We start from the raw sequence: 26,283 nt of genomic DNA on the forward strand, positions 1-26,283 counted from the left end.
TATAGCACTCAATTTAAAAAAAAAAAACTTACAGAGCTCATTAACAGATTTCTCTCTTGTAAACAAGCAACAGCCAAAATCCTGACTCCCTCAAGGACAAGAAATGTCACAAGGGAAAGATGGAAGCTATCAAGATTTGGCTTGATTTGCTATGCCAATTTTCCCAAATAAGCAGATATGGAAATAAAGATTGCATGCTCACTCTTAGCAAGACTTTATGGTTGTTGCTTTTTTTACTCCAGAATAACAAGAGTTGGAAGGGGGTCTGAAATCAGCTGGGTTGCAGGATCAAGTGGAGAAGACGTACTGTGCCTCCGAAGATTGAGCCTTCTTGGGGGGGGAGTTTTTGAAGCCTGCTTCTGGTCCCCTTTAAAGGAATCCTTTTATTTTTATTCATTTCAGTCATTGAAACTCAGTCACAGTGACTCTAGACTAGGGAGATAAAAATCATTTTTTAAAAAAAATCAGGGTTTTTAAATTTTAAATCAGATTTTTTATATTTTTATCAAATTTATTTTAATCAAATACTTTTGGAGTAAGAAAATCTATCTAAATATACCGTTATTTTCTGAGTATAAGACACACCAAGGTTTTGAAGAGGCAAATTAAAAAAAAAGGTTTTGCATTCTGCAAACCTCCCCAAAATGGTCCGTTTTTCACAAAAATGGGCCTGTTTCCCCCCCCCAAGGGCATGAGTAGCCCTTAGGAGGCTTGTAGAGTGTTCCTGGGGGATTGGGGGGGGCAAAAACAGGCAAAAAAATGGCCCATTTTCCATGAAAACTGGCCCATTTGTCAAAAAAAGGGCATTAGGAAGCTTATAGAGTGCTCCTGGGGGCTGAGGGGGCAAAATTGAGCAAAAAACGCCCCATTTTTTGCTCATTTCTGGCCTCCCCAGCCCCCAGGAGCTCTTTGAAAGCCTCCTACAAGCTACGCATGACCATATCCGTGAAGGGGGCAGGGTTTTGGGAGGCAAAAAAATACTGTATTCAGTGTATAAGACGCACCCAGATTTTCAGCCTCTTTTTGAGGGAAAAAGGTGTGTCTTATACTCCAAAAAATACGGTAGTTTTCTACTTAAGATGCATTCATAATTTAGTTGATTCAGCATGAAATGGAGCTTAGTTATGGCTGTATACATTTTTCAGAGTATAAGGCAAACCTTTTTCCCTCAAAAAAGTGGGTGAAAATCTGGGTGCTTCTTATACACCAAATACAGCATTTTTAGCCTACAGCCCACGTCTTCAGGGCCTTCCCAAGGAGCATCGAGGCAGAGCTAGTCTTGCCTCCACAGGGATGAGGCTCCACAGAGAACACACCTGCAACACTTTGGCAGCTGTAAGCTTAGTCTCCAGTTGCAATGGATGGCTGTGAAGGTTGGACCATAAGGAAGGCTGAGCGCCAAAGAATGGAGGCCTTTGAAGTCTGATGCTGGAGGAGACTCCTGCATTGAGTCCCTTGGACTGCAAGGCCATCCAACCGGTCAGTCCTAGAGGAGATCAACCCTGACTGCTCTTTGGAAGGCCAGATCCTGAAGAGGAAACTCAAATACTTTGGCCACCTGATGAGAAGGAAGGACTTCATGGAGAAGAGCCTCATGCTGGGAACAATGGAGGGCAAAAGAAGAAGAAGGGGACGGCAGAGAAGGAGGGGGCTGGATGGAATCACCGAAGCAGTTGGCATGAGCTTCAATGGACTCCAGAGGATCATGGTAGAGGACAGGAAGGCCTGGAGGAATGTTGTCCATGGGTTGGACATGACTTCACAACTAACAACAACAACAAACTATCAGAAATTATCATAAAGCTATGACAGTCAGATGAGATTCATGTCAGGCTAAATTCGAACACTAAGAATAAATCTAGTCTATTATTTAAAAAGAAAAAAGCCTAATAGGAATTTGATCAGGAAGGAGATGGGACTTCATGGATAAGCTACCTAAAGCTGAATTGATGCAATGAACTAATCAAGGCATTCCCAGTTTTCTCCCTTTTCACATTGACTGAAGATTTAATCCTGGTATCACGGAGGGAGGGATGGAGAAGGGAGGGAGGGAGGAGGAAGGGGAAGTGGGAGGGAGGGAGGGGGAAATGAGGGAGGGAGGGAGGAAATTTAATGAATTTATATACCACCCATCTTGCTTTTTGGGGCAAATAGGTTAATTGATACTGACACAGGTTAAAATACTATCAGATAAATAAATGTGAAATACCTTTCACATTGGATTTATTTTTTGGACTGTTTCTAATTTCCCTTTAACTTTTGTACTATGTGTTTTTTAATGCTGTACGCCGCCCTGAGTCCTTGGAAGAAGGACAGCATATAAATCTAATAAATCCAATCCAATCCAATCCTTTTCACAAGAAATGTTTAGCTTTTTTGAGTTTTGAGAGGTCCTCTGTGTGTGTGTGTGTGTGTGTGTTTGTGTCTTCATGGATAAGCTACATAAAGGAGAACCAATGCAATGAAGCAATCAAGGTATTCCCAATTCTCTCCCTTTTTAAATTGATTGAAGATTTATCTGAAGGTATCGGGAAGGGGAGGGGAGGGGAGAGGAAGGGAGATAGGAAGGAAAGATGGAAGGAAGGAAGGGAGGGAGGAAAGAAAGATGGAAGGAAGGAAGGAAGGAAGGAAGGAAGGAAGGAAGGAAGGAAGGAAGGAAGGAAGGAAGGAAATTTAATTAATTTACATACCACCCATCTTGCTGTTTGGAGTGACTAGGTTGTTATTGACACAGGTGAAATTCCTTTTTTTTTATATATATATAAACAATCCATTTTCCATTAGCCAGTGTGTCACAGGTGAAATTCCTATCGGATACATTAATGTGAAATTACTCCTCACAAGAAACGTTTAGCTTTTTTTTTTAAACTTTTGAGAGTTTCAGGTTTATGTCCGTGTGTGTGTGTGTGTTTGTGTGTGTGTCTTTTCTTCTCTATTTGGCCTATTGATGTGAATCTGGGACTAGGAAACGGCTGCTTTGAACTTCCGTGTTGAATTAGTCGGCGCGTGTCGCGTGGACGGTTGCTTCACATCGCTGTCTCGGGTTTCCGTGTTACGTTTCCAGGGATTCGTGACTAACATTCTCCATACAAGTTTGTTGCAGAGAGGATGGAGAGAGAGAATCTGTGTCCCCTCTCTTCCAGTTTGAATGCGGCTCCTTTGGCTTTGTCTCCGTTTATAGACTTTTGTCAAATTATTATTATTATTATTATTATTTCTTAGATTTTTAGACCGCCCCTCTCCCAGAAAGGGACTCGGGGCGGTGTACAGTCAATACAATAAAATCGGTCATAATAATAAAAATACATTTAAGATACATTTGGAGGGGGAGATAGGCTGTACTAAGAAATAAATATATTCTAATCCTAAAAACATCACAATTAAAACCCCAAACCCAATTAAAATAAAATAAATCCCCGGGAGGTAAAACTAAGAAAGTGCCAGGCCAGCTGATTGAAATAGGTGAGTCTTTAACTTTTGCCGGAAGGAACGGAGGTCGGTGGTAGTTCGAATGTCTGGGGGGAGGTCATTCCAGAGGGTTGGGCCCATCACAGAGAAGGATCTACTCCTAGGCGTCGCCCGCTGGCATTGCCTAGCAGACGGCACCAGGAGGAGCCCCTCCCTGTGTGAGCGGATAGGTCGCTGGGACGTGTGTGGTAGGATGCGATCCTGCAGATAGCTAGGTCCTATGCCATGGAGCGCTTTAAAGATGGTGATCAATACCTTGAAACGCACCCGAAAGGCCACAGGTAGCCAGTGCAGCTCGCGCAGGAGAGGTGTTACGTGGGAGTAACGTGTACTTCCCATAATAACCCGCGCGGCTGCATTCTGAACTAGCTGCAGTCTCCGGATGCGTCCCAAGGGAAGCCCCATGTAGAGGGCATTGCAGTAGTCCAGGCGAGACGTCACCAGCGCATGAGTGACCGTGCGCAGGGCACTCCGGTCCAGTAGGGGGCGCAATTGGCGCACCAGGCGGACCTGGTGGAACGCCCCCCTTGCCACGGCTGCCACATGGTCCTCCATTGACAGCCGGGCATCGAGGAGGACGCCCAAATTGCGCGCCCGCTCCACAGGGGACAGTTGTTCGCCCCCTATGGCCAGCGATGGAGTCAGCTGGCTGAACCGAAATTCACAAGCTTGGGTTGCAAACAGGCCCTCTCCGTGGCTGGGTGGGTGCGTAGACGTGAGACCCAACTGGCTCTCCACCGCAGTTGAAATGGAATTGGTTGGCCACATGGTGGGAAAGAGATTTCGTGCTGGGGACCGTCTAGACTCTAGCAATTGAACTGCCACCAAAGTAGAAGGCCCTATTAAGGTTTCCACCAGCGCTACGACATGTTCTCCTCCTGTGTGGAAAATGCAGAAATTCTTGGATTATTTCTCAAGCTGTTCTCCTTGGGAAGAAGACATGCTTTCGTGGTCCTTGGTCACTCAGCAGAAGACCAGCCTGCGTTTCTCAGTTAAATCCTGCAAATTTAAAATGTTGCCTTTTCCATCAAATTGTGACCACCAGTGGCGAAAGAATTAGACCACAGAATCCTAGGGCTGCAGAGGACCTCAGAGGTCTTCTAGTTCAACCCTGCTCAGGGCAAAAGATCTTTATGCCTTTCCAGTCAAATGGTTGTCCGGTCCATTTCTGGAAACCTCCAGCAATGCCGCACCTATAACTCCAGGGGGCAACTTCTGTTCCATTGATTAATTGTTCCCACTGTCAGGAAATTTCTTCTTAGTTCTGGATTGGATCTCTCCTGGATAAGCTTCTACCCACTGATTCATGTCCTGCCTTCAGGAGCTCTGGACAAGAGACTGAACCCTTCCCTTTTGTGGCAGCCCCTGGATGGATGGATGGATGGATGGATGGATGGATGGTGAGTGGGTGGGTGGATGGATGGTTGGAAGGGTGGGTGGATGGATAGGTGGATGGATGGATGGATGGATGGATGGATGGATGGATGGATGGAAGGGTGGGTGGATGGATGGATGGATGGATGGATGGATGGGTGAGTGGGTGGATGGATGGAAGGGTGGGTGGATGGAAGGAAGGATGGATGGATGCATGGATGCATGGATGGAAAGGTGGGTGGATGGATGGATGGATGGAAGGGTGGATGGATGGATGGATGGATGGATGGATGGATGGATGGATGGATGGATGGGTGGATGGATGGAAGGGTGGGTGGATGGATGGAAGGATGGGTAGATGGATGGAAGGAAGGGTGGATAGATGGATGGAAGGATGGATGGATGGATGGGTAGATGGATGGAAGGAAGGGTGGATGGATGGATGGAAGGATGGATGGATGGATGGATGGAAAGGTTGAGCCCTACAGTGGCTGTGTTGGTTGGTAAATATCTATCCAGTCGTGCAATACAAAACAATAGCAGAGTTGGAAGGGACCTTTGAGGTCTTCTAGTCCAACCCCCTGCCTAGGCAGGAAACCCTACCATTTCAAACAAATGGCTATCCAACATCTTCTTAAAGACTTCCAGTGTTGGGGCATTCACAACGTCTGGAGGCAACTTTTGTTCCTCTGATTCATTGTTCTGTCAGGAAATTTCTCCTCAGTTCTAAGTTGCTTCTCTCCTTGATTAGTTTCCATCCATTGCTTCTTATTCTGCCTTCAGATGCTTTGGAAAATAGGTTGACCCCCCTGTTCTCTGGGGCAACCCCTCAAATACTGGAATTCTGCTATCATGTCTCCCCTAGTCCTTCTTTCTCTTACGCTAGACATCCCCAGTTCCTGCAACCGTTCTTCATATGTTTTAGTCTCCAGTCCCCTAATCCTCTTTGTTGCTCTTCTCTGCACTCTTTCTAGAGTCTCCACATCTTTTCTACATTGTGGCGACCAAAACTGAATGCCGTATTCCAAGTGTGGCCTCACCAAGGCCTTATAAAGTGGTATTAACAGGTGATCTTGATTCTATCCCTCTGTTAATGCAGCCTAGAACTGTGTTGGCTTTTTGGGCAGCTGCTGCACACAGCTGCCAAATGGTGGTGGAGCAATGGTGGGTTCTGGCCGGTACAGCCCCAGTAGGGTCATAGCGGTAATAGTCAAGAGGCACGGCCACCGTACCAGAACGGTGGCTTGTTTGGGTCCGCCCGCCTGCCCACCTGCATTCCTTACCTGTTTTTAAGGCAACCGGGCCAATTGTGCATGCACGCACAGTGTGCGGCACTTGAGCAACCTCCGATGCCTCCGACAAGCAGCTGGGCATCACAGGGGTGGTGGATTACGCAAACGTGCACACCACATGTCAGGCATGCACACAGCGTACGTCCGGCGCGTGCACCAACTGGCCACCAGCAGCGTACCAGTAGCAAAGGTAAGAGCAACCCACCACTGTTGTGGAGCCTTTTAGAGGGTCCTTGAGGCCACTTGTAGGTTTATCTCTGTCCTCAGGGTCACCTAACTGGTGTAAATAGTTCCTGTAATCTGCAATTTTTCCCTCTGGAAATCCATTCCTACTCCCCACCATTCCAAGGGTCTTCATCCCAAATTGTGTAGCTAAAAGTCTGTAGAAATTCTCAGTCCTCCAGGTCATGGTTGTCCCAAAGGTCCTTTTCTTCGAGAAGCAACTGGACTGTCTTGGTTTTTTCTTTGAAAGCGTTTTGCTTCTCAACTGAGAAGCTTTTTTTTTTTAGCTTTGACTGGGTGATGCAATATGGAGGGATTGATACTCGTTGCAGACAGCTGGTCATTTGCATTTTTTTAGAGAGCCGTTGAGGCCACTTGGAGTTTATCTGTTTCCTCAGGGTCACCTGAGTGGTGCAAATGGGTCTGGAGCCTTTTTGGCTGCAGGATGTTTTCTACCCCATGTCCCTTCTCTGTTGAAGACGGGTGCAGGCTGTTGCACCACTCAGGTGACCCCAAGGACACAGATAAACCTCCAGGTGGCCTCAAGGACCCTCTAAAAGGATGCAAATGACCAGTTGTTCTGCAAGGAATATAAATCCTTCCATTCCCCACCATCCACTCAGAGCTGGCTCTCTTAATACATTGAGACTTAGAGCAATACTTTGCCTTGGACTCTGATTTACTTTTGGATTCTATTTGGAACCCTGACAACACGAGTGATGTCTAACTGGCCATGCCCACACCACCCACACACCCCCTGAGGTAATGCACAACCCTTAATGGAATCAGGTTTGATACCCCTGTTCTAGAGGCCTGCCTTGCCTTGACCACCTGGGTCCTAACATAGCAGCAACTTCAGAAGAGAAACAAGAGAAGGGTCAACTCGTCCTCTTTCCTGGAGTTCTAATAGTACAGAGTCTTCCTTTTTTTCTGGAAGATGACCAGCTCTATTGAGCGAATCCATCCTGTTCCCACTTCTCCTTTTCATTCGTCTGATAAGCTTAGTCCCTGACTAAGAAGCGCATGTTCCTTCCCAGATTACATCACAATGACCGAACAGTGCAAAAAGTTCTCACACGGAGAAGTCTGTTTTGGGAGAGAATCTGTAGAGATTCTCAGTCACCCAAGTCATGGTTATCCCAAAGGTGCTTTTTCAGGAGTTTTTGGGACTGCCTTCAGGTGCCCTGGAGAATAGCTTGACTCCCTCTTCTTTGGGGCAGCCCCTGAGATATTGGAACACTGCTATCATGTCTCCCCTGGTCCTTCTTTTCATTAAAGTAAACATACCCAGTTCCTGTTAGCCAAAGAACCTGAATGGTTTTCAGCAAACGTTAAGCAAATTGCATAATATAGAATATAGAGCAGAATAACAGAGTTGAAACGGAGATGAGCACCGCCCCCTAGATTCAGGAACGACCAGCACATATGTGGGCGGGGAACCTTACCTTTATCTAAGTGGTTTACAGAGTCAGCCTCTTGCCCCCAACAATCTGGGTCCTCATTTTACCCACCTTGGAAGGATGGAAGGCTCAGTCAACCTGAAGCCTGGTGAGATTCGAACTGCCAAATTGCAAGCAGTCGGCAGAAGTAGCCTGCAGTACTGCACTCTGACCACTGTGTCACGGCGATTCATATTTAGTTGGTTTTAGTCTGCTGGTGGTTTCTGAGATATTTTGTTGCCTGGCACTGTTCTCCTTTTCACAGCTTGTGTTGCTGCATTTTAGTTCAGTGTGTTGTTACTTTGATTTATATATCTCCAAACCGATGGTGAAGCTTGTTTTAAAATCAATCATTGTTTGGGTTGGTATAACTTTAATGATTTAGTCCAAATACAAGGAGTCCTTGACTTACAGCCATTCATTTTTATGACTCTTTAGTCTTAAAACAGTCCTGAAAAAAGCGACTAACGGCCAGTCATGTGATTTGTTTAACAGCCACTGCAAAAAGGAACCACTGACTTAGCAACTGCCTTGCTCAGCAATGAAACTTTTGATCCCAGAATTTCGGTCATAAATTGAGGAACACCTTATTCGCATTGCAGTAGGTGGGAATAAATCACTTTTTTTCATAAGTTGCTTTTTTCAGTGCCATTGTAACTTTGAAAGGTCACTAAATGAATTATTGTAAGTGGAGGATAACCTATAAAACATTTTTAAAGTCCAGAATGCCCGGATAACATTTCAAAGTGGCTCAAAGAGACAGCTCCCTAAATCACAAGAAACAACGGATATTGTTCTGACTGAGGCTTCTCAAGAGCATGAAGCAAACTCCTTGTCCCGGCAAAAAACCCTTTTATCAATCAACTATGAATTCTATCATTCACATCCAGCAAAGTCTTTCAAGGGAGGATTTACAATCACAGACCTTATCTGGCTTGGAGAGCTGCCAGGCTGATATCTGCAAAACTTGGCAAGGAATCTCTGAGAGTCATGAACCAATGAAGCAAACTAATTATCTCCTGCAAACTCCACTCCCCTTTCACTCCTCTTTTATTTCCTCTGGGAGGGGCCACTCATCGTCCACCTGTGGCCTTACTCCCAAGTCGACCCCTGTCCTTTAGCTGTTCCCTTCGTCTGGCAACTCTGTGCATGCGCACACTGGGAACAGGCTCCAGCTGTTCTTCTGCCTCACTGATGTCTGACTCTGAAGGCAGCTGATAACTGGCATACGGCCCTGGCCCCCTCTCTGCCTCTGACACAGAGCCCTCCTCAGAGCCTTCCCCAGACTCCAGGACTGGCCCAGGTTCCTCCCCAACCTCCTCACTGTCCAAATCTGCTGCCAACACCGCTGGCCGCTGGTGGGCCGCAACAGGATGGAAGCTTATCAAGGAGAGAAGCAACCATAGAAGTAAGGAGAAATTTTCTGACAGTAAGGACAATTAACCACTGGAACAGCTTGCCACCAGAAGTTGTGGGTGCCCCAACACTGGAGGTTTTTAAGAAGAGACTGTCTGAAATAGTATAGGGTCTCCCACTTGAGCAGGAGGCTGGATTAGAAGACCTCCAATCTCTGTTATTTTGTTATTCACTGGTATATAAGGTAGGGCGGAGGTATAGCACAATCACACTTGCAAGATTCTGTTGTTATAACCCAGGGGTGTCAAACTCAATTTCATTAAGGGAACACATCAGGGCTGTGGTTGACCTTGGGGGAGGGGGTGTATGGCCGACTAGGTGGGCGTGGCCAGCTTGACGCCACTTCCCAAACTGGTGGTATGTTTCCTCTTTGCACTGGGTAGACTGGGCTGAAGTTACTGGGTAGACCAGACCAATGCCACGCTGGCCTGATCTTTCCTACTTGATAAAGTAGAAAAATGTGGGTTAGACAGCATCATGACCATATGGATTCGTAACTGGCTGACCAACCGCACTCAACATGTAGTCCTCAATGGAACTGCATCTACATGGAGGCAGGTATGCAGTGGAGTACCCCAAGGCTCTGTTTTAGGCCCAGGACTCTTCAACATCTTCATCAATGATTTGGACGAGCGTTTTGCGGTGGTTCTGCTCCTACCTCTGTTTTAGGCCCAGGACTCGTCAACATCTTCATCAATGATTTGGACGAGCGTTCTGCGGTGGTTCTGCTCCTACCTCTCTGACCGGACGCAACGCATGTTGGCAGGGGAGCAGAGGTCGACCCTGAGGCCGCTCACTTGTGGGGTGCCGCAGGGGTCGGTCCTCTTGCCTCTCCTGTTCAACACATATATGAAGCCGCTGGGTGAGATCATTCGTGGTTTCGGGGTTGGATACCACCTGTACGCTGACGATACGCAGCTGTATATTTCCACCCCGAATCACCCCAACGAAGCTGTCGAAATGATGTCCCGGTGTTTGGAAGCCGTGCGGGTCTGGGTGGGAGACAACAGACTCAAGCTCAACCCCTCCAAGACGGAGTGGCTGTGGCTACCGGCCCCCCGGTTCAACCAGTGGACTCCATCGCTGGCCATTGGGGGCGAGCAACTGGCCCCCGTGGAGCGGGCGCGCAATTTGGGTGTCCTCCTGGATGCCCGGCTGTCGATGGATGACCATGTGGCAGCCGTGGCGAGGGGGGCGTTCCACCAGGTTCGTCTGGTGCGCCAATTGCGCCCCCTATTGGACCGGGACGCCCTTTGCACAGTCACTCATGCGCTGGTGACGTCCCATCTGGACTACTGCAACGCTCTCTACATGGGGCTCCCCTTGAGGTGCACCCGGAGACTACAGCTGGTCCAGAATGCGGCTGCGCAGGCAATTATGGGGAGTACTAGATACTCCCATGTAACACCTCTCCTGCGCGAGCTGCATTGGCTTCCTGTGGTCTACCGGGTGCGTTTCAAGGTGTTGATTACCATCTTTAAAGCGCTCCATGGCACAGGACCTAGTTACCTGCGGGATCGCATCCTACCCCACACATCCCTGCGACCAATTCGCTCTCACAGAGAGGGACTCCTCCGAGTGCCGTCCACTAAGCAATGCCAGCGGGCAGCGCCCAGGAGTAGGGCCTTCTCTGTGATGGGCCCAGCCCTCTGGAATGACCTCCCCCCCGATATTAGGATTACCAATGATCTCCGCTCCTTCCGCAAGAAACTCAAGACCCACCTGTTCCAACTAGCCGGCCTGGCCCAATTATAGTTTTATTCTCTAATCCTCCTGGCAATTATTTTAAACTCTGGGGTAGTTTTAATGTTATTTTAATTTTTTACCTTACTGTGTAGATTTATGAAATTGTTTTTGTCAGTTTCTACGCCTCCTCCATGTACCATGTAATATGTATTATGCCTATTTTAAATGTACACCCATGACATTTTTGACTTTTGATTGTACACCGCCCCGAGTCCCTGTGGGAAGAGGGTGCGGTTTATAAATCTAATAAAATCAAATCAAAATCAAATGGACGAGAGAATAAATGGGGAACTCATCAAATTTGCAGATGACACCAAGCTGGCAGGAATAGCCAACACTCCAGAAGATAGGCTTAAGATACAGAAGGATCTTGACAAACTTGAACATTGGGCACTATCTAATAAAATGAAATTCAATGATGAAAAGAGTCAGGTTCTACATTTAGGCAAGAAAAACGAAATGCACAGGTACAGTATAGGTGGCACCATGCTCAATAGTAGCAACTGTGAAAGGGATCTTGGAGTCCTAGTGGACAACCATTTAAATAGGAGCCAGCCGTGTGCAGCAGCTGCCAAAAAAGCCAACACAGTTCTAGGCTGCATCAATAGAGGGATGGAATCAAGATCACGTGAAGTGTTAATGCCACTTTATAAGGCCTTGATAAGGCCACACTTGGAATACGGCATTCAGTTTGGGTCACCACGATGTAAAAAAGATGTGGAGACACTAGAAAGAGTGCAGAGAAGAGCAACAAAGAGGACTAGGGGACTGGAGACTAAAACATGAAGGACGGTTGCAGGAACTGGGCATGTCTAGTTTAGTGAAAAGAAGGACTAGGGGAGACATGATAGCAGTCTTCCAATATCTCAGGGGTTGCCACAAAGAAGAGGGAGTCAAACTATTCTCCAAGGCACCTGAGGACAGAACAAGAAGCAATGGGTGGAAACTAATCAAGGAGAGAAGCAACTTAGAACTGAGCAGAAATTTCCTGACAGTTAGAACAATGAATCAGTGGAACAGAAGTTGCCTCCAGAAGTTGTGAATGCCCCAACACTGGAAGTTTTTAAGAAGAGATTGGATAACTATTTGTCTGGTATAGGGTTTCCTGCCAAAGCAGGGGGTTGGACTAGAAGACCTCCAAGGCCCCTTCCAACTCTGTTATTCGATTCCATTGTATTCTATTCCTCTTCACGTTGGGTAGACCAGGACGACCCTGCAGGCTGGATCCGACCACAATATGGGGCAAATCCAGCCAGTGGGCCTTGAGTTTGACACCCCTGCTATAACCAATCACAATAAAAGTCATTTTAGAATCAGAATACTGATGATCTCAGATAAACCTAGTTTGTAGCTAGGTGTACAATGTTTGAAAGAATAAGCAATAATTTAATAGTCAGTCTGGTTCCTCCGTCTCACAGGTCACACAGATCCTAACTCTGCTTTAGAAAAATCTATAAAATATCATTCACTGAAACTCAGGCTAGGAGACTATCTGAAAAAGCTTTCACTTCAAGCTACAATAGAAAAGGAACTAAGGACCCAATATCAATTTAATATCAAACTGGAAAATCATGAGGTCTAGGGGCCTCCCCGACTTCCGTTGATTTAATCGCAATCCCAATTTCTTGAACAAAGAGGCAAGCTTAATAATCTCATTTTCTCCCCCGGCGGTAGCTAGAGTCTCTCATATTGGAGATATACACACAAACACACACACAAAATCTACCGGTTTCTCTTCTTCTCTTGAAGAGAAATTAAAACTATATTATTTGAAAACCTAGGATTAAGCAAATTGATAAATGCTTGAAAGGTCATGATTGATGCTAGAAGTGCATATTGAAATATTGAATAATGAAAAATGAAAATAAAATTACTAGGAATAATACTGTTATGTTTATTGGTATTGAACTGTATGACTCCCAGGAATCAAGCCATTCACACAATGAGGGGTATAAAATAAAAAACTTTATTAATTAAAAAAAAAGAACTGTATTATTTGGAATACAGCAAGCATTGCAAAAGTGTTAATGGGGTTTTAGACTCAGGTGCACTTTCCCACGTACATAACAAACAGAAAAAGCAGAATTATGATGTTATTTAATTTGTCTAAAACAGTGTTTCTCAACCTTGACAAATTGAAGATGTCCGGACTTCAACTCCCAGAATTCCCCAGCCAACTGGCTGGGGAATTCTGAGAGTTGAAGTCCAGAAATCTTCAACCTGCCAAGGTTGAGAAACAATGGTCTAAGTGCTAATTTCTTGTAATACTTTGTTTTAGAAAGAGTGTACTATTTTTCTCTTTGCTTTCTTGTATGTTGGCTGGCAAGGTGTATAAAAAAAATTCTCTTAGCAGAATAACAGGGTTAGGAGGGACCTTGCAGGTCATCTAGTCCAGGGGTCCCAAACCGTTAAGACCGCAGGGACCATTAAATCCATTATTTTAAATCCCACGGACCACTAATACAATCTTCCTAATGACCGGCTGGGCAGACGTGGCTATGCGGTCATGTGACTGGGTGGACGTGGCCAACTCGATGTCATTCATGTCGAGGGGCGCCTCACTGGCCTCTACTCCCCCCTCCCATTCCTCGCCTGGCTGCTCGGGCTCCTGAGGGCCCCAACAGGAAGCTGTTGCTGGAGCTAAGCAGCCAGGAGGAGAAAGAGTTGGCAAAACAGCTCAGTTCAAATTGGATCTGACCGAGGAGGTGGTTGAGCAGAATCACCTCACTGAGGACTAGGAGCATAGGCCTTCCAAGCAGAGGGAAGACTTGGAGGCTCAGCAGGCTGAGATGGTCAGCCAGTTCCAGGCCATGATGCAGTCCCACTGGAACGAGGCCCTCCTGCTCTTCGCCACCAGCGGCGCTTCCTTCCAGCCTTCGCCCAAAGTGGGTTGGAGCAGAAGATCCGTGTGCCTGATGGTGATTTGAGGTTCTGCTAAACATCTGCAGAAAGACAAGTCGTTCTCCAGAAGCCTTGGAAGAAAGGAAGGCCATGGATAACTCTTCTCTTCGTTTTCCATGCCTTTCGTACAGCATTCAGTGAAGTCTTGACAGAGGAGTCAAGAAACCAGCCGAGAGCTGAAGGCACATAATTCAGAAAGCCAAGGCTCCAGTCCCATCTGAATGCCCAACGCTTGTCCTTGCTGATTCTCCCAAAAGCTGCCTTAATTGAGAGGAAACAGCCTTTGCCAGCTGCTGAGGCCCGGAAGCCGATTTCTGTGCAAAAATACCCGCACCGAGGCTGCAATTCAGAGCCACCGAGAGCAATTTCCTTTTTTTTGTGAAAGTAATATCTGAAGTGACCCGAAGAGACTCTGAAGGAGGAAAAAGCCGTCACGTTTCATCACCAGGTAGAATTCAGGGTCTCCGGGCAGCTTTTACGACAGGATAATGTAAAAATAAACAGCAATCTATATAAACCAATAGACAGATGGGGATGATCCAGTCGTTAGGTAGAATGGATATCAGGCAGCCAGCTTCCAGAACCCAAGAGAAGAGTCTGCTTTTCAAGGCCCTTCCAGAATGCCATCCCCGTGGGGTCCTTGGTGCTCTCTGAGCTTGGGGGCTTTCTTGCAGACGTTTCATGACCCAACTAGGTAATAACTTCAGAGTGAGGAAGAGGAAGATTGTGGGCTGCTTGGTGCTCTTTGAGCTTGGTTGTTTTCTTACAGATAAATCTTCAGGGCTAGAAGGAAGAAGGTTTTGTAGAGCAGTGGTGGTGGTGGAGGAGGAGGAGGAGGGGGAGGGGGAGGGGGAGGAGGAGAACAATGACAGTCCTGATGACAGTGGGATCCGTGGTGTTTTGTGAACCTGGGTGCTTTCTTCCAGACGTTTCATGACCCAACTAGGTAACATCTTCAAGGTGAGGAGTGTTGTGGCTCGCCTGTGGCCTGCGGAGCTGGCAGCAGAGTCAGACAGTGAGGAGGTTGGGGAGGAACATGGGACAGTCTTGGGGACTGAGGGAAGTTCAGGCGAGGGCAATGCGTCAGAGGCAGAGAGGGAGCTAGACAGCAGTGAGGCAGAGGGACAGCTGGAGCCTGTTCCCAGTGTGCGCATGCGCAGAGCTGCCAGAAGACAAGAACAACTAAGAAAGCAGGGTCGACTTGGGGAGTAAAGCCACACCTTGGAGGGGATTGGCCCCTCCCAGAGGAAGCAAAAGAGGAGGAAACTGGGAGGGGGCTTTTGCAGGACTACCTGTAATCTAGGGAGGGAGGAAGGATCTAACTTTCCCCTGCCAGACCCTCCTGCTCCAAATAACTGTCCCCTTCCTACCAATGAAAGCTGAGCAAAGGACCCCTTTTGAGAGTTAATAAATATTTAAGAAGAGTCGAGTCAAAATGTTTTAGCACTGGGCAACAAAGAAGTGAATGTTCCAAGCATTAGAGGATGCTGCATTTTGCACAGACTGTTCTCAGTTTGCTAACCTGAACCTGCACAATTCTCAGCGAGGTGGTTTTTAAATAATGCAGCTCATTGTGCTTACAGTAAAGCGATCGATTTTTATTTCCAGCTTATGTTTTCTGATTTTTTAGACACACCAAAAAAAGCTAGGAAGCATCCGCAGCTCCCTCCTCGGCAGGAATAAGATTTGGAAAGGTGCTTCAAAAGAATTAAGCCAGCTGTCAGGTTTAGTCATAGCGGCCTCTGGTTTCCAAGAATTACATTTACATCTATTTTTAAAACTCTTGCGATTTCGCTTTCTTTTAGAATGCCAGGAAGTGCTGGATATAGCCTATGGGTAGTCCTCAACATACGACCACATTTGAGCTAAGAAACATGGAATAGAATAGAAAGAGAAGAAAAGAAAAGAAAAGAGAAGAGAGAAACATGGAATAGAATGGAATAGAAAGAGAAGAGAAGAAAAAAGAAAAGAGAAGAGAAGAAAGAGATATGGAATAGAATATAAGGAGGAGAGAAGAGAAAAGAAGAGAAGAGAAAGATATAGAATAGAAATATGGAATAGAGTAGTCCTCAATGTACAACCACATTTGAGCTAAGAAACATGGAATAGAATAGAAAGAGAAGAGAAGAAAAGAAAAAAGAGAAGAGAAGAGAGAAACATGGAATAGAATAGAAAGAGAAGAGAAGAAAAGAAAAAAGAGAAGGGAAGAGAGAAACATGGAATAGAATAGAAAGAGAAGAGAAGAAAAGAAAAAAGAAGAGAGAAACATGGAATAGAATATAAGGAGAAGAGAAAAGAAGAGAAGAGAAAGATATAGAATAGAAATATGGAATAGAGTAGTCCTCAATGTACAACCACATTTGAGCTAAGAAACATGGAATAGAATAGAAAGAGAAGAGAAGAAAAAAGAGAAGAGAAGAGAGATATGGAATAGAATAGAAGGAGAAGAGAAGAGAAAGATATCGAAGAGAAATATGGATTAGAGTCGTTCTCTGAGCTAAGAAACTGGCATCTCTGGTTTTTTGGCTGATCAATCTGGGCATTTCTCCCATCTCCATTTTTCACACTTAACTGCCATCGCAGAGTTCCTGTGGCCATGTGATCAAAATTTGGATGCCTGGAAACTGGCATGCACTTTGCGACCTCCTAACACACAAAGTCCATGGGGGAAGCTGGATTCACTTTGCAACCGTATAACTAAGATTAACAATTGCAGCGATTCCCTTATCAACTGTAGCAGTGGGGAAAACTCGCTTAACAACCGTTTTGCTTAGCAACAGAAAATTTGGGTCCATTGTGGTCATAACTCGAGGATTACCTGTACATTTGAAAGTGTTTTTAAAAAAACCTTGCACAGAGATGCTTAGAGGACTGTCTTTTTCATCCGATGTCGATCGATTTCACTTGTATGTCACCAGAATTCCTGCTTGAAGCAGGGGGTTGGACTAGAAGACCTCCAAGGTCCCTTCCAACTTTGTTATTCTGTTATGCAAAGGATCTCTTGCTTCGTCCCCCCACTGCCATAAAATGAGGCAGGTGGAAACTTGGAGCCCCTGATGCTGTTTTGCTGTTTTGCATCTGACTCTGGAATAGCTTTCCCCACAAATATCGATCCGTTCTCCCGTTGTTGGTTGTGTGTAAGAAGCAGCGCACTTGAGGTGTGAAGTTTTGTCTTGGAATGTTATGAGTTTTGCAATTGTATTGATTCTTATCTGTTGATAACTTCTACCGTCGAGGCTTTGTTCTGCTTTGTTTCAAATTGCTTTGTAAACTGCCAGAAATCTTCCCAATTGCAGGCTCCATAAATCTAAATAATAACAAATGAGAGCCAGTTTGGTCTAATCTGATGCTTAAGGCAAACAGGCTAGAAAATGGGAGATTGTGAGTTCTAGTTCAGCCTTAGCCATGAAAGCCGGCTGGGTGACTTTGGACCAATCACTAGGAGATTGAAAATTCTAGTTCCACTTTAGGCATGAAAGCCAATCGGGTGGCTTTGGGCCAATCACCAGGAGGCTGTGAGTTCTAGTCCCGCCTTAGGCGTGAAAGATGGCTGGTTGATTTTGGGCCAATCACCAGGAGACTGTGAGTTCTAGTCCTGCCTTAGGCATAAAAGCCAATCGGGTAACTTTGGGCCAATCACCAGGAGACAGTGAGTTCTAGTTCCACCTTAGGCATAAAAGTGAATCAGGTGGCTTTGGGCCAATCACCTGGAGACGGTGAGTTCTAGTCCTGACTTATCCATGAAAGCTGGCGGGTGGATGTGTCTGTTACCTTGAGTTATTTGTATAAATAATCAAAGTTAGATATAAATGCCTAAACAATCTAATAACATTTTTTAAAAAACGATGGCAGTCCTAATGGGTTTTGTGCTTTTCCTGCCCTCCGACAGGATCCAGCGGCCGCCTCCATCTCGGACAGAGACTGTGACCCCAGAGAGGGCGAGACCGTAGCCATGAACTACAAACTGTCTCCACTGCAGGTGAAACTAGGTAAGTCCAAGCCGAAGAAGCCACAGAAAGCTTTGCAAATTTCTCCTCTGGCTCTTGGGGGAGAAATTCCCCTGTCTGCCTAGATTCCTCTCCCCAAGCCATCCCGCCCACGGAGACATCGACCGACAGGCAGCCTACGAGCCCCTCGGAATTCAGATCAAGCCCACAAGTGACCAGTGACAGCCCCAGCCTTCAACCAACCCAGGACACCACCACCACCCAACAAGCACTTTGCCTCCCAATGATTCTCACTTGATTGTTCTGAGCTAGGCTTCCCCCAAAAAGCACGAGGCAGAGTCCTGGTCCCAACCAAACCCCTTTTATTAAACGAATGTGAATTCCTCTCATTCCCCTTCAGCCAAGGCCTGGCAAACAGTCTTTCAAAGGAATATTTATGACCACAGACTTTATCTAGCTTGGAAAGCTGCCATGTCGATATTTTCCAAAGGAGGTGCTGTGCAAGGAAAGGCTTGGCACAGAGTCCCTGAGATTCACGGACAGATCTTCACACTCCTGAAATGAATCTAACAACCAAATTATTTTGGTTGTTAGATTCTTTAATCTAACGAACGAATTATTTCCTGCAAAAGCCCGCTCCTCTTTATTCCCTGGGGAGTGGGGGCATTCACTGTCCACCTGTGGCCTTACTCCCAAGTCAATCCTTGTTCCTTAGCTGTTCCCTTCGTCTGGCAGCTCTGCGCATGCGCACACAGGGAACAGGCTCCAGCTGTTCCTAGATCTGCTGTCTGACTCTGAAGGCAGCTGATAACTGTCAGACGGCCCTGGCCCCCTCTCTGCCTCTGACCCAGATCCCTTGTCCGAGCCTTCCCCAGACTCCAGGACTGTCCCATGTTCCTCCCCAACCTCCTCACTGTCCGACTCTGCTCCAGCTCCGCTGGCCACTGACAGGCCACAACACTGACCTAACCTCCCCATCACAAGATCCTCACTTGACACAAGACCCTTATCTGATCTGACCAATCATAAGACCTTCACTTGACACAACCCACACCTGTCCTATCACAACAGGCATCTCAAGACTCTCACCTGATGTGACCCACAAGACCCATCAAGAACCATCATGAGACCTTCACCTGACATGACCCCACCTGGCCCATCTTAAGACCCATCATGAGACACCCCCCAACTGACATGACCCATACTTGACCCATTACCCTCATGAACCATCATGAGGCCCTCACCTGACATGACCCACACCTGAACCATCCTTATTTGACAGACCTGGCCCATCTCAAGATCCTCACCTGATGTGACCCACACCTGGCCCATCTCATCATGACCCATCATGAGACCTTCACCTTACATGACCCACACCTGAACCATCCTTATTAACATGACCCACACTGTGCCATCTCAAGACCCATCACGAGACCCTCACCTGACATGACCTCCCCATCACAAGTCCTACTGACCACACAAAGCCCTTACCAAGAGAAGAAGACCAGCACTGGTGTCCCTTAAACACCACTGAAGACGTTACCTAGCCTGGTAATGAAACATTCTGTAACCAACCCACAAGGTCAATGAACCAACCTCCACCCTCATAGATACATCTCTATCATGCTTCTGGAAGTCCTCGACTTATGACTGTAATGCAGCCTGCCCATTACGGTTGTAAGTCATGAACCTTCACAGGTCACCTTCACGACCGACCCAATTCTACGACCTTTTGTGCCATAGACAATGAACACCACTGTCATTAAGTGAATCAGTTGTTTGCTATGGACCAGTTTTGCCTAAAATTGCAAGTAAATGTTGATTTTCATCAAAAATGTCATATAATGCGGTTGCATGAGATCGGTTGCTATGTGCCCAAAATGTGGTCACAGGACAGTGGGGCACGGCTGTCGGATCTTCAGAATCAGGGAGGTCTGTTGTAACTTTGAAAAGTCAGTAAATGGCCTGTCATAAGTTGAGGACTAGCTGTATTTATTCTCTGGGCAAACGGTGTTACGTCAAATGCAGAAATGGAGAAATAGTCGATGAGGCAAATTAAAAGCCGGTGATAAGAGAACAGAAACATAGCTCAACATAACTAAAGGAGCCAGTTTGGTCTAGTGGTTAAGTAGCACAAGACTACAAACCAGGAGACCAGAGGTTCTAGTCCCACCTTAGCCATGAAAGCTACCTGGGAGACTTTGGGCCAATCACCACGAAACAGTAATCCTGACTTAGCCATGAAAGCCAGCTGGGTGACTTTGGATCAGTCACCAGGAGACAATGAATTCTAGTTTCCCCTTAGACATGAAATCCATATATATATATATGTTGTGTTTGTGCTGATATATATGTATTTGTGTTACAACCCCTGGTATGCCTAAATATGGGAGGGAGCTCACTCCTCCCTCTTTCTGTCCTTCGGCTCATCACAGAAAACCATCCAGGCAGAAACCCATATTTTTATTTTTAATGTTGCCTTTTTATATTTGTGTTGTATTTGTGCTGATAAATAAATAAAGGGAGACTAGTATGGATCCATTTCAAGCTATTTAGCTCTCATCAGCTAGCCATGGTTCAAATCCCAGTAAGGGTATGGCTAGCTGATGAGAGCTAAATAGCTTGAAATGGATCCATACTAGTCTCCCTTTATTTATTTATCAGCACAAATACAACATACATACATACATACATACATACATACATACATACATACATACATACATACGTGTGTGTGTGTGTATGTGTGTGTGTGTGTGTGTGTGTGTGTGTGTGTGTGTATGTATATATATATATATATATATATATATATATATATATATATATATATATATATATATATATATATATATATATATAAATAATATGACATGTTCTTGGTTTATGAACAAACGATGAGTATTTTATTCCTGAATCGGTTACCGTATTTTGGGAGTAAAAGAAAATCTGGGTGTGTCATATACACTGAATACAGCATTTTTGGCCTACCAATTCCACCCCCCCCCTTCGCAAAAATGGATGTGCAGATGATTTGGGAGGCCTGCAAAGTGCTCCTGGGGGCTGGGGAGGGCAAAAACAAGCAAAAAGTGGGTCGTATTTGATAGGTTCTCCCCCCCCCCCCAGCTCCCAGGAGCTCTCTACAAGCCTCCCAAAGCTCTGCATGCCCCCTTTTTTTTTTTTTTTTTTTGCAAAAAACTAGGCACGCAGAGGGTTTTGGAGGCCTGCAGAGTACAATTAAAAAAAAAAACCTCTTCAAAATCTTGGTGCCTCTTATACTTCGGTGTGTCTTATACTCCAAAAAATACAGTACTTTGTTTTTTGCATTCAAGCCACATTCCTTCAGAAAGCCATGAATTCTGCTCCTTTTTACACACCCACTTGTACCTGGCCTTCATTTCCATATATCAAAATGGCAGAAGCTCTCACATACAGCTATTTGCACTTCCATCAGCAAGCATTAATTCCTTGCAATAAATCTCCTAACATCCACTGTCTCTCTTACCATCCTTGGTGCATTGTCACATTTCTCCATCTGTTTACCAAGGTGCAGGAAATCATCCCATTTGCTCTAATTTTTCATCACTTATGTAAAACGTGCTTCCTTTCCCTTCATTTACCCTGTTGAGCACGCAGCTCTCGGTCTCCGATATATTCATTTTCAGATCCAGGCAACTTATTTGCATTACTGCCAAATACAGCTGCCCAAAAAGCCAACACAGTTCTAGGCTGCATAAACAGAGGGATAGAGTCAGGATCAGGTGAAGGGTTAATGCTGCTTTATAAGGCCTTGGTATGGCCTCACTTGGAATCCTGCATCCCGTTTTGATCTCCATAATGTAGAAAAGATGTGGAGACTCTGGAAAGAATGCAGAGAAGAGCAACAAAGAAGATTAGGGGACAGGAGACTAAAACACATGAAGAACAGTTGCAGGAACTGGGTATGTCTAGTTGAATGAAAAGAAGGACCAGGGGAGACATGATAGCAGTCTTCTAATATCTCAGGGGTTGCCACAAAGAAGAGGGAGTCAAACTATTCTCCAAGGCACCTGAGGGTAGAACAAGAAGCAATGGATGGAAACTAATCAAGGAGAGAAGCAACTTAGAACTGAGGAGAAATTTCCTGACAGTTAGAACAATTAATCAGTGGAACAGCTTGCCTCCAGAAGTTGTGAATGCCCCAACACTGGAAGTCTTTAAAAAGATGTTGGATAGCCATTTGTCTGAAACGGTATAGGGTCTCCTGCCTAGGCAGGGGGTTGGACTAGAAGACCTCCAAGGTCCCTTGCAATTGTTTCATTCCATTCTATATTCTATATTACACAATTGGCTTAACGTTTGCTGAAAACCATTCGGATTCTTTAGCTAACATCTAAAATGTTTTCATCTGCATACAAAAAAAATGTGTCTGTATTGATGTTCCCAAGGAAGACTGCAAAAATTTTAATTTTGGATGCTATTTGGAACCCTGACAGCCGATTCATGTGTAAAATGCCTAATTGGATAGAGAATATTTGCCTCCAGAGGTTGTGGGTGCTCCAACAACTGGAGGTTTTAAGAAGAGACCGAACAACCATTTGCACGGAATGGTTGAGGGCCTCTTGCTTGAGCAGGGCCTTGGACTAGAGGACCTCCAAGGTCCCTTCCAGCTCCGTTTTACTGTTATTTTCTCCTCTGCCTATCATCTCCCGCTGAAAACCGTGATGATGGCATGACACTAGTCACACAGCTCCGTGGTTTAGTTGCCATGTAGGGTCTGTATAGTTGTTTATATAGCAGAGACGGCGGTAACTACGTATGCACACATGGGGAAGAGCAGTTGCTTGTTTGAACTCAGAAGCTGAGATGATGGTGTAAAGTTTAATATATTTTATACTGCTTGTATAATTAAGGGAATCCAGGCTTAGCTTTTTTCCAAGATTATGGAACAGACTCGATTAGATTGATATCGGTTCATTATTAAGGTGGATTACACAGTTACAAATAGATTTCAACGTTCCAAAATCACATGACCAAATGACAACAGTTCCTGCAAATGGGGAAATAGCCTGCTCCAAACCCCACGGAGCTTCAGCTTTGCAAGTTGCCAAACTGCGCCTTTTGGATAACTGGATAAATTCTGGAGGAAAATGGATCAAGTAATTTGAAGTTAGTTTAGTTTAGTTTAGTTTATTTAATTTATAGACCGCCCCCTCTCCCCGTAGGGACTCGGGGCGGTGTACAGACCATTCATAATCAAAACAACAGAAAATAACATAAAACATAGAGCAGAAACAACACACACACACTGTCTGTATATAAAATCCCAAAACCAATTTAAATACTTAAAAAACAATTTAAAACCCGTTTAAAACCCCAATATAAAATTTTAAAAAGCCATCCAGGAAAGTTAGTAATAGATGTTAAATACAGTTACGATTATAATTATAATTAGGCCAGACCAGCTACTCGAAACAGGTGGGTCTTGAGTTTCTTGCGGAAGGAGCGTAGATCAGAAGTGGTTCTAATATCGGGGGGGAGGTCGTTCCAGAGGGTTGGGCCCATCACAGAGAAGGCCCTACTCCTAGGCACCGCCCGCCCACACTGTTTAGCGGATGGTACCCGGAGGAGGCCCTCTCTGTGAGAGCGAATTGGTCGCAGGGATGTATGGGGTAGAATGCGATCCCGCAAATAACTAGGTCCCGAGCCATGGAGCGCTTTGAAGATGACGATCAACACCTTGAAACGCACCCGAAAGGCCACAGGTAGCCAGTGCAGCTCGCGCAGGAAAGGTGTTACATGGGAGTACCTAGTACTCCCCATAATAACCCGCGCGGCTGCATTCTGGACCAGCTGGAGCCTTCGGGTGCATCTCAAGGGGAGCCCCATGAAGGACTTCTTGCAGCAAAAGGTGGGATATGAAAAGTAGCTTTGGAGTCCCTATTGTTTGGTCTGGAGTGGAAGCTTTCAGGATGCTGACTACCATGGACCTTTGTGAACATCTGTTCTTGGGGGAGAAAGGGAGACCATATCTGGGACCTCTTGAAATTCTCATCATTTCCTCAATGTTGGGTCCTGACAGTGCACTGACTACTATAGCACTGAAACAGCTAAAAATGGGATAGGATGGGATGGAATGGAATAGAATAGAATAGAAAATATGGAATGGAATAGAATAGAATATAGAATACCATAAAATATGGAGTGGAGTGGAGTGGAGTGGAGTAGAGTAGAAAATATGGAATAGAATAGAATACTATAAAATGTAGAGTAGAGTAGAAAATATGCAATGGAATAGAATAGAATAGAATAGAATAATAATAGAATAGAATAGAATAGAATAGAATAGAATAGAATAGAATAGAATAGAATAGAATAGAATAGAATAGAATAGAATATAGAATACCATAAAATATAGAGTAGAGTAGAGTAGAGTAGAGTAGAGTAGAGTAGAGTAGAGTAGAAAATATGGAATGGAATAGAATATAGAATACCATAAAGAATAGAATAGAATAGAAAATAGAATGGAACAGAGAATAGAATAGAATACAGAATAGAGTAGAATAGAATAAAATAAGGAATGGAATGGAATATGGATAGAATAGAATAGAAAAGAATAGAATAGAATAGAATAAGGAAGGGAAAGGAAGGGAAGAGAATATGGATAGAATAGAATAGAATTTGAATTGAATTCTTTATTGGCCAAGTGTGATTGAACACACAAGGAATTTGTCTTTGGTGCAGATGCTCTCAGTGTACATAAAAGACAAGATACATTCATCAAGGATCATAGGATACAGCCCTTAATGATAGTCACAGGGTACAAATAAGCAATCAGGAAGCCATCAATATCAATACAAATCGTAAGGATACAAGCAACGAAGTTACAGTTAGGGAAGCCGATCAGTACTTGGATGGAAGGCTCTGTTGTTATTCTCTTTTTAGCTTTGTAAAGGTTACCTATAGCTCTAAAGCTATAATTCCATTCCATTTGACTAACGGGGGAAACAAGAAGAAATATTAGCCTTAGGACAGGATTAGCCCTGGAAAATAAACCTCAATTTAAATGGAAGCGCTCCTTTGAAAAAAAGCCATTTGGGTCCCTGCAGTCCTGACCCCCTGCGTTTGCAGCCTTTTTGGGGGGGTTGCTGCCCGGGAACAAACAGAAGCTTGTAGGGATCCCCCAAGTCCAACACCAATTGGAGCAACAAACGACAGAGCTTGAGACGATGAAAGAGCTTGGAGGCTTATCAAAGAAAGAACGTGTTGCAATCGGAAACTGGCAGGGAATATAATTCTCCGAGAAAGACCGCCCAATTGTGCGTTGCAAGAAGATTAAAAAGTCTTGGCCGATGGCTACGAACTCATATGAATAATGGAAATAAAAAGTGTACCTCTGGAAACCCCTTGTGAAGTTATGGTAGAACATCTTCCAAGGTCTTAGTGAGCCCAGGGGCTACTATTCTTCCTTTGCTAATCCACATGGAGGGCGAGGACGTTGGCATGAACAGCTACAACTAGATTACAATGGACCTTGGATGTCCTAGAAAAGACACTCGGTGGAATTTCATCCACCCGCTCCAGTGCAAAAAAACATCTCTGAACTACTCAAAATTTCTGCTACCGGTCAGAACCTGCTGAATAACACCTCTGGGTGTACATCAGAGCTGGAAGGGACTTTGGAGGTCTTCTAGTCCAGCCCCCTGCTCAAGCAGGAAAACCTAGACCATTTCAGACAAGTGACTTCTTAAAAACCTCCAGTGATGGAGCTCCCACGTTTTCTGGTGGCAAGCCGTTCCACTGGTTGATTGTCCTCTCTGTTAGGAAGTTTCTCCTTGAAGGAAACTTTCAGTGAAGTTGTAACTTTGAGCGGTCACTAAGTGAACTGTTGTAAGTCGAGGACTACCTGTAGCTGGAAATAAATTCTATTCCAACATGATGGGGGGGGGAGGGAATACATGCTTATCTAACGTGTGGCAAGGTTGATCCATGCAACGTTTTAAATATCAGGGTTCCAAATAGCATCCAAAATTAAATCCGAGTCCAAGGCAAAGTATTGCTCGATGTTCCAATTTATGAAGAGAGCCATGTTGGCACATCTGGGAAAACCCGAATCTGAAAGCTTCCCGGTTTTCCCCACCCAGTTGAAAGTTCAAGATCTTGCCCCCCACACCCACAAGTCCATCCCATGATCCAATCTTCCACTGCCATGCTGGCAGCTTCCACCCATCCAGTTCCGGTCAGGTGCAGAGAGAAAGGATGACCTTGGCTTTCTAGAAAGAATGTTGTTATGGCTACATATCATCTAACTCCATACAATGCCCCCCTCCCATTTTCCCACCATAGAAAATGCATAGTAGAATAATAGAAAGTGTGGCAGGCCAAAGATCCAAAAGAAAATATGGCTGCAGGCCTGACATTAAATGCAATTGTGTCCCAGTTGGAAATAAAGATATTTACTAAAGATGGAACAGCAAGTCATGTACAATGGAGCCTCTTCAC

At 45.1% G+C, this 26,283-nt stretch overlaps 1 protein-coding gene across 2 annotated transcripts in view; it reads left to right on the plus strand.

The window, feature by feature from the left end:
• Positions 1–17,752: 17,752 nt before the first annotated feature.
• Positions 17,753–26,283, plus strand: part of FAM219A (family with sequence similarity 219 member A) — a 29,678-nt gene continuing 21,147 nt past the window's right edge. For both annotated transcript variants that reach the window (XM_081945063.1, XM_081945064.1), the window contains exon 1: positions 17,753–17,847. In XM_081945063.1, the coding sequence (XP_081801189.1) occupies positions 17,811–17,847 (37 nt within the window). In that variant the 5' untranslated portion in view covers positions 17,753–17,810. The remainder of the gene's footprint in view (positions 17,848–26,283) is intronic.

Source organism: Natrix helvetica (assembly GCF_964273705.1).
Source record: "Natrix helvetica genome assembly, chromosome: 2".
Classification (NCBI taxonomy): domain Eukaryota; kingdom Metazoa; phylum Chordata; class Lepidosauria; order Squamata; family Natricidae; genus Natrix; species Natrix helvetica.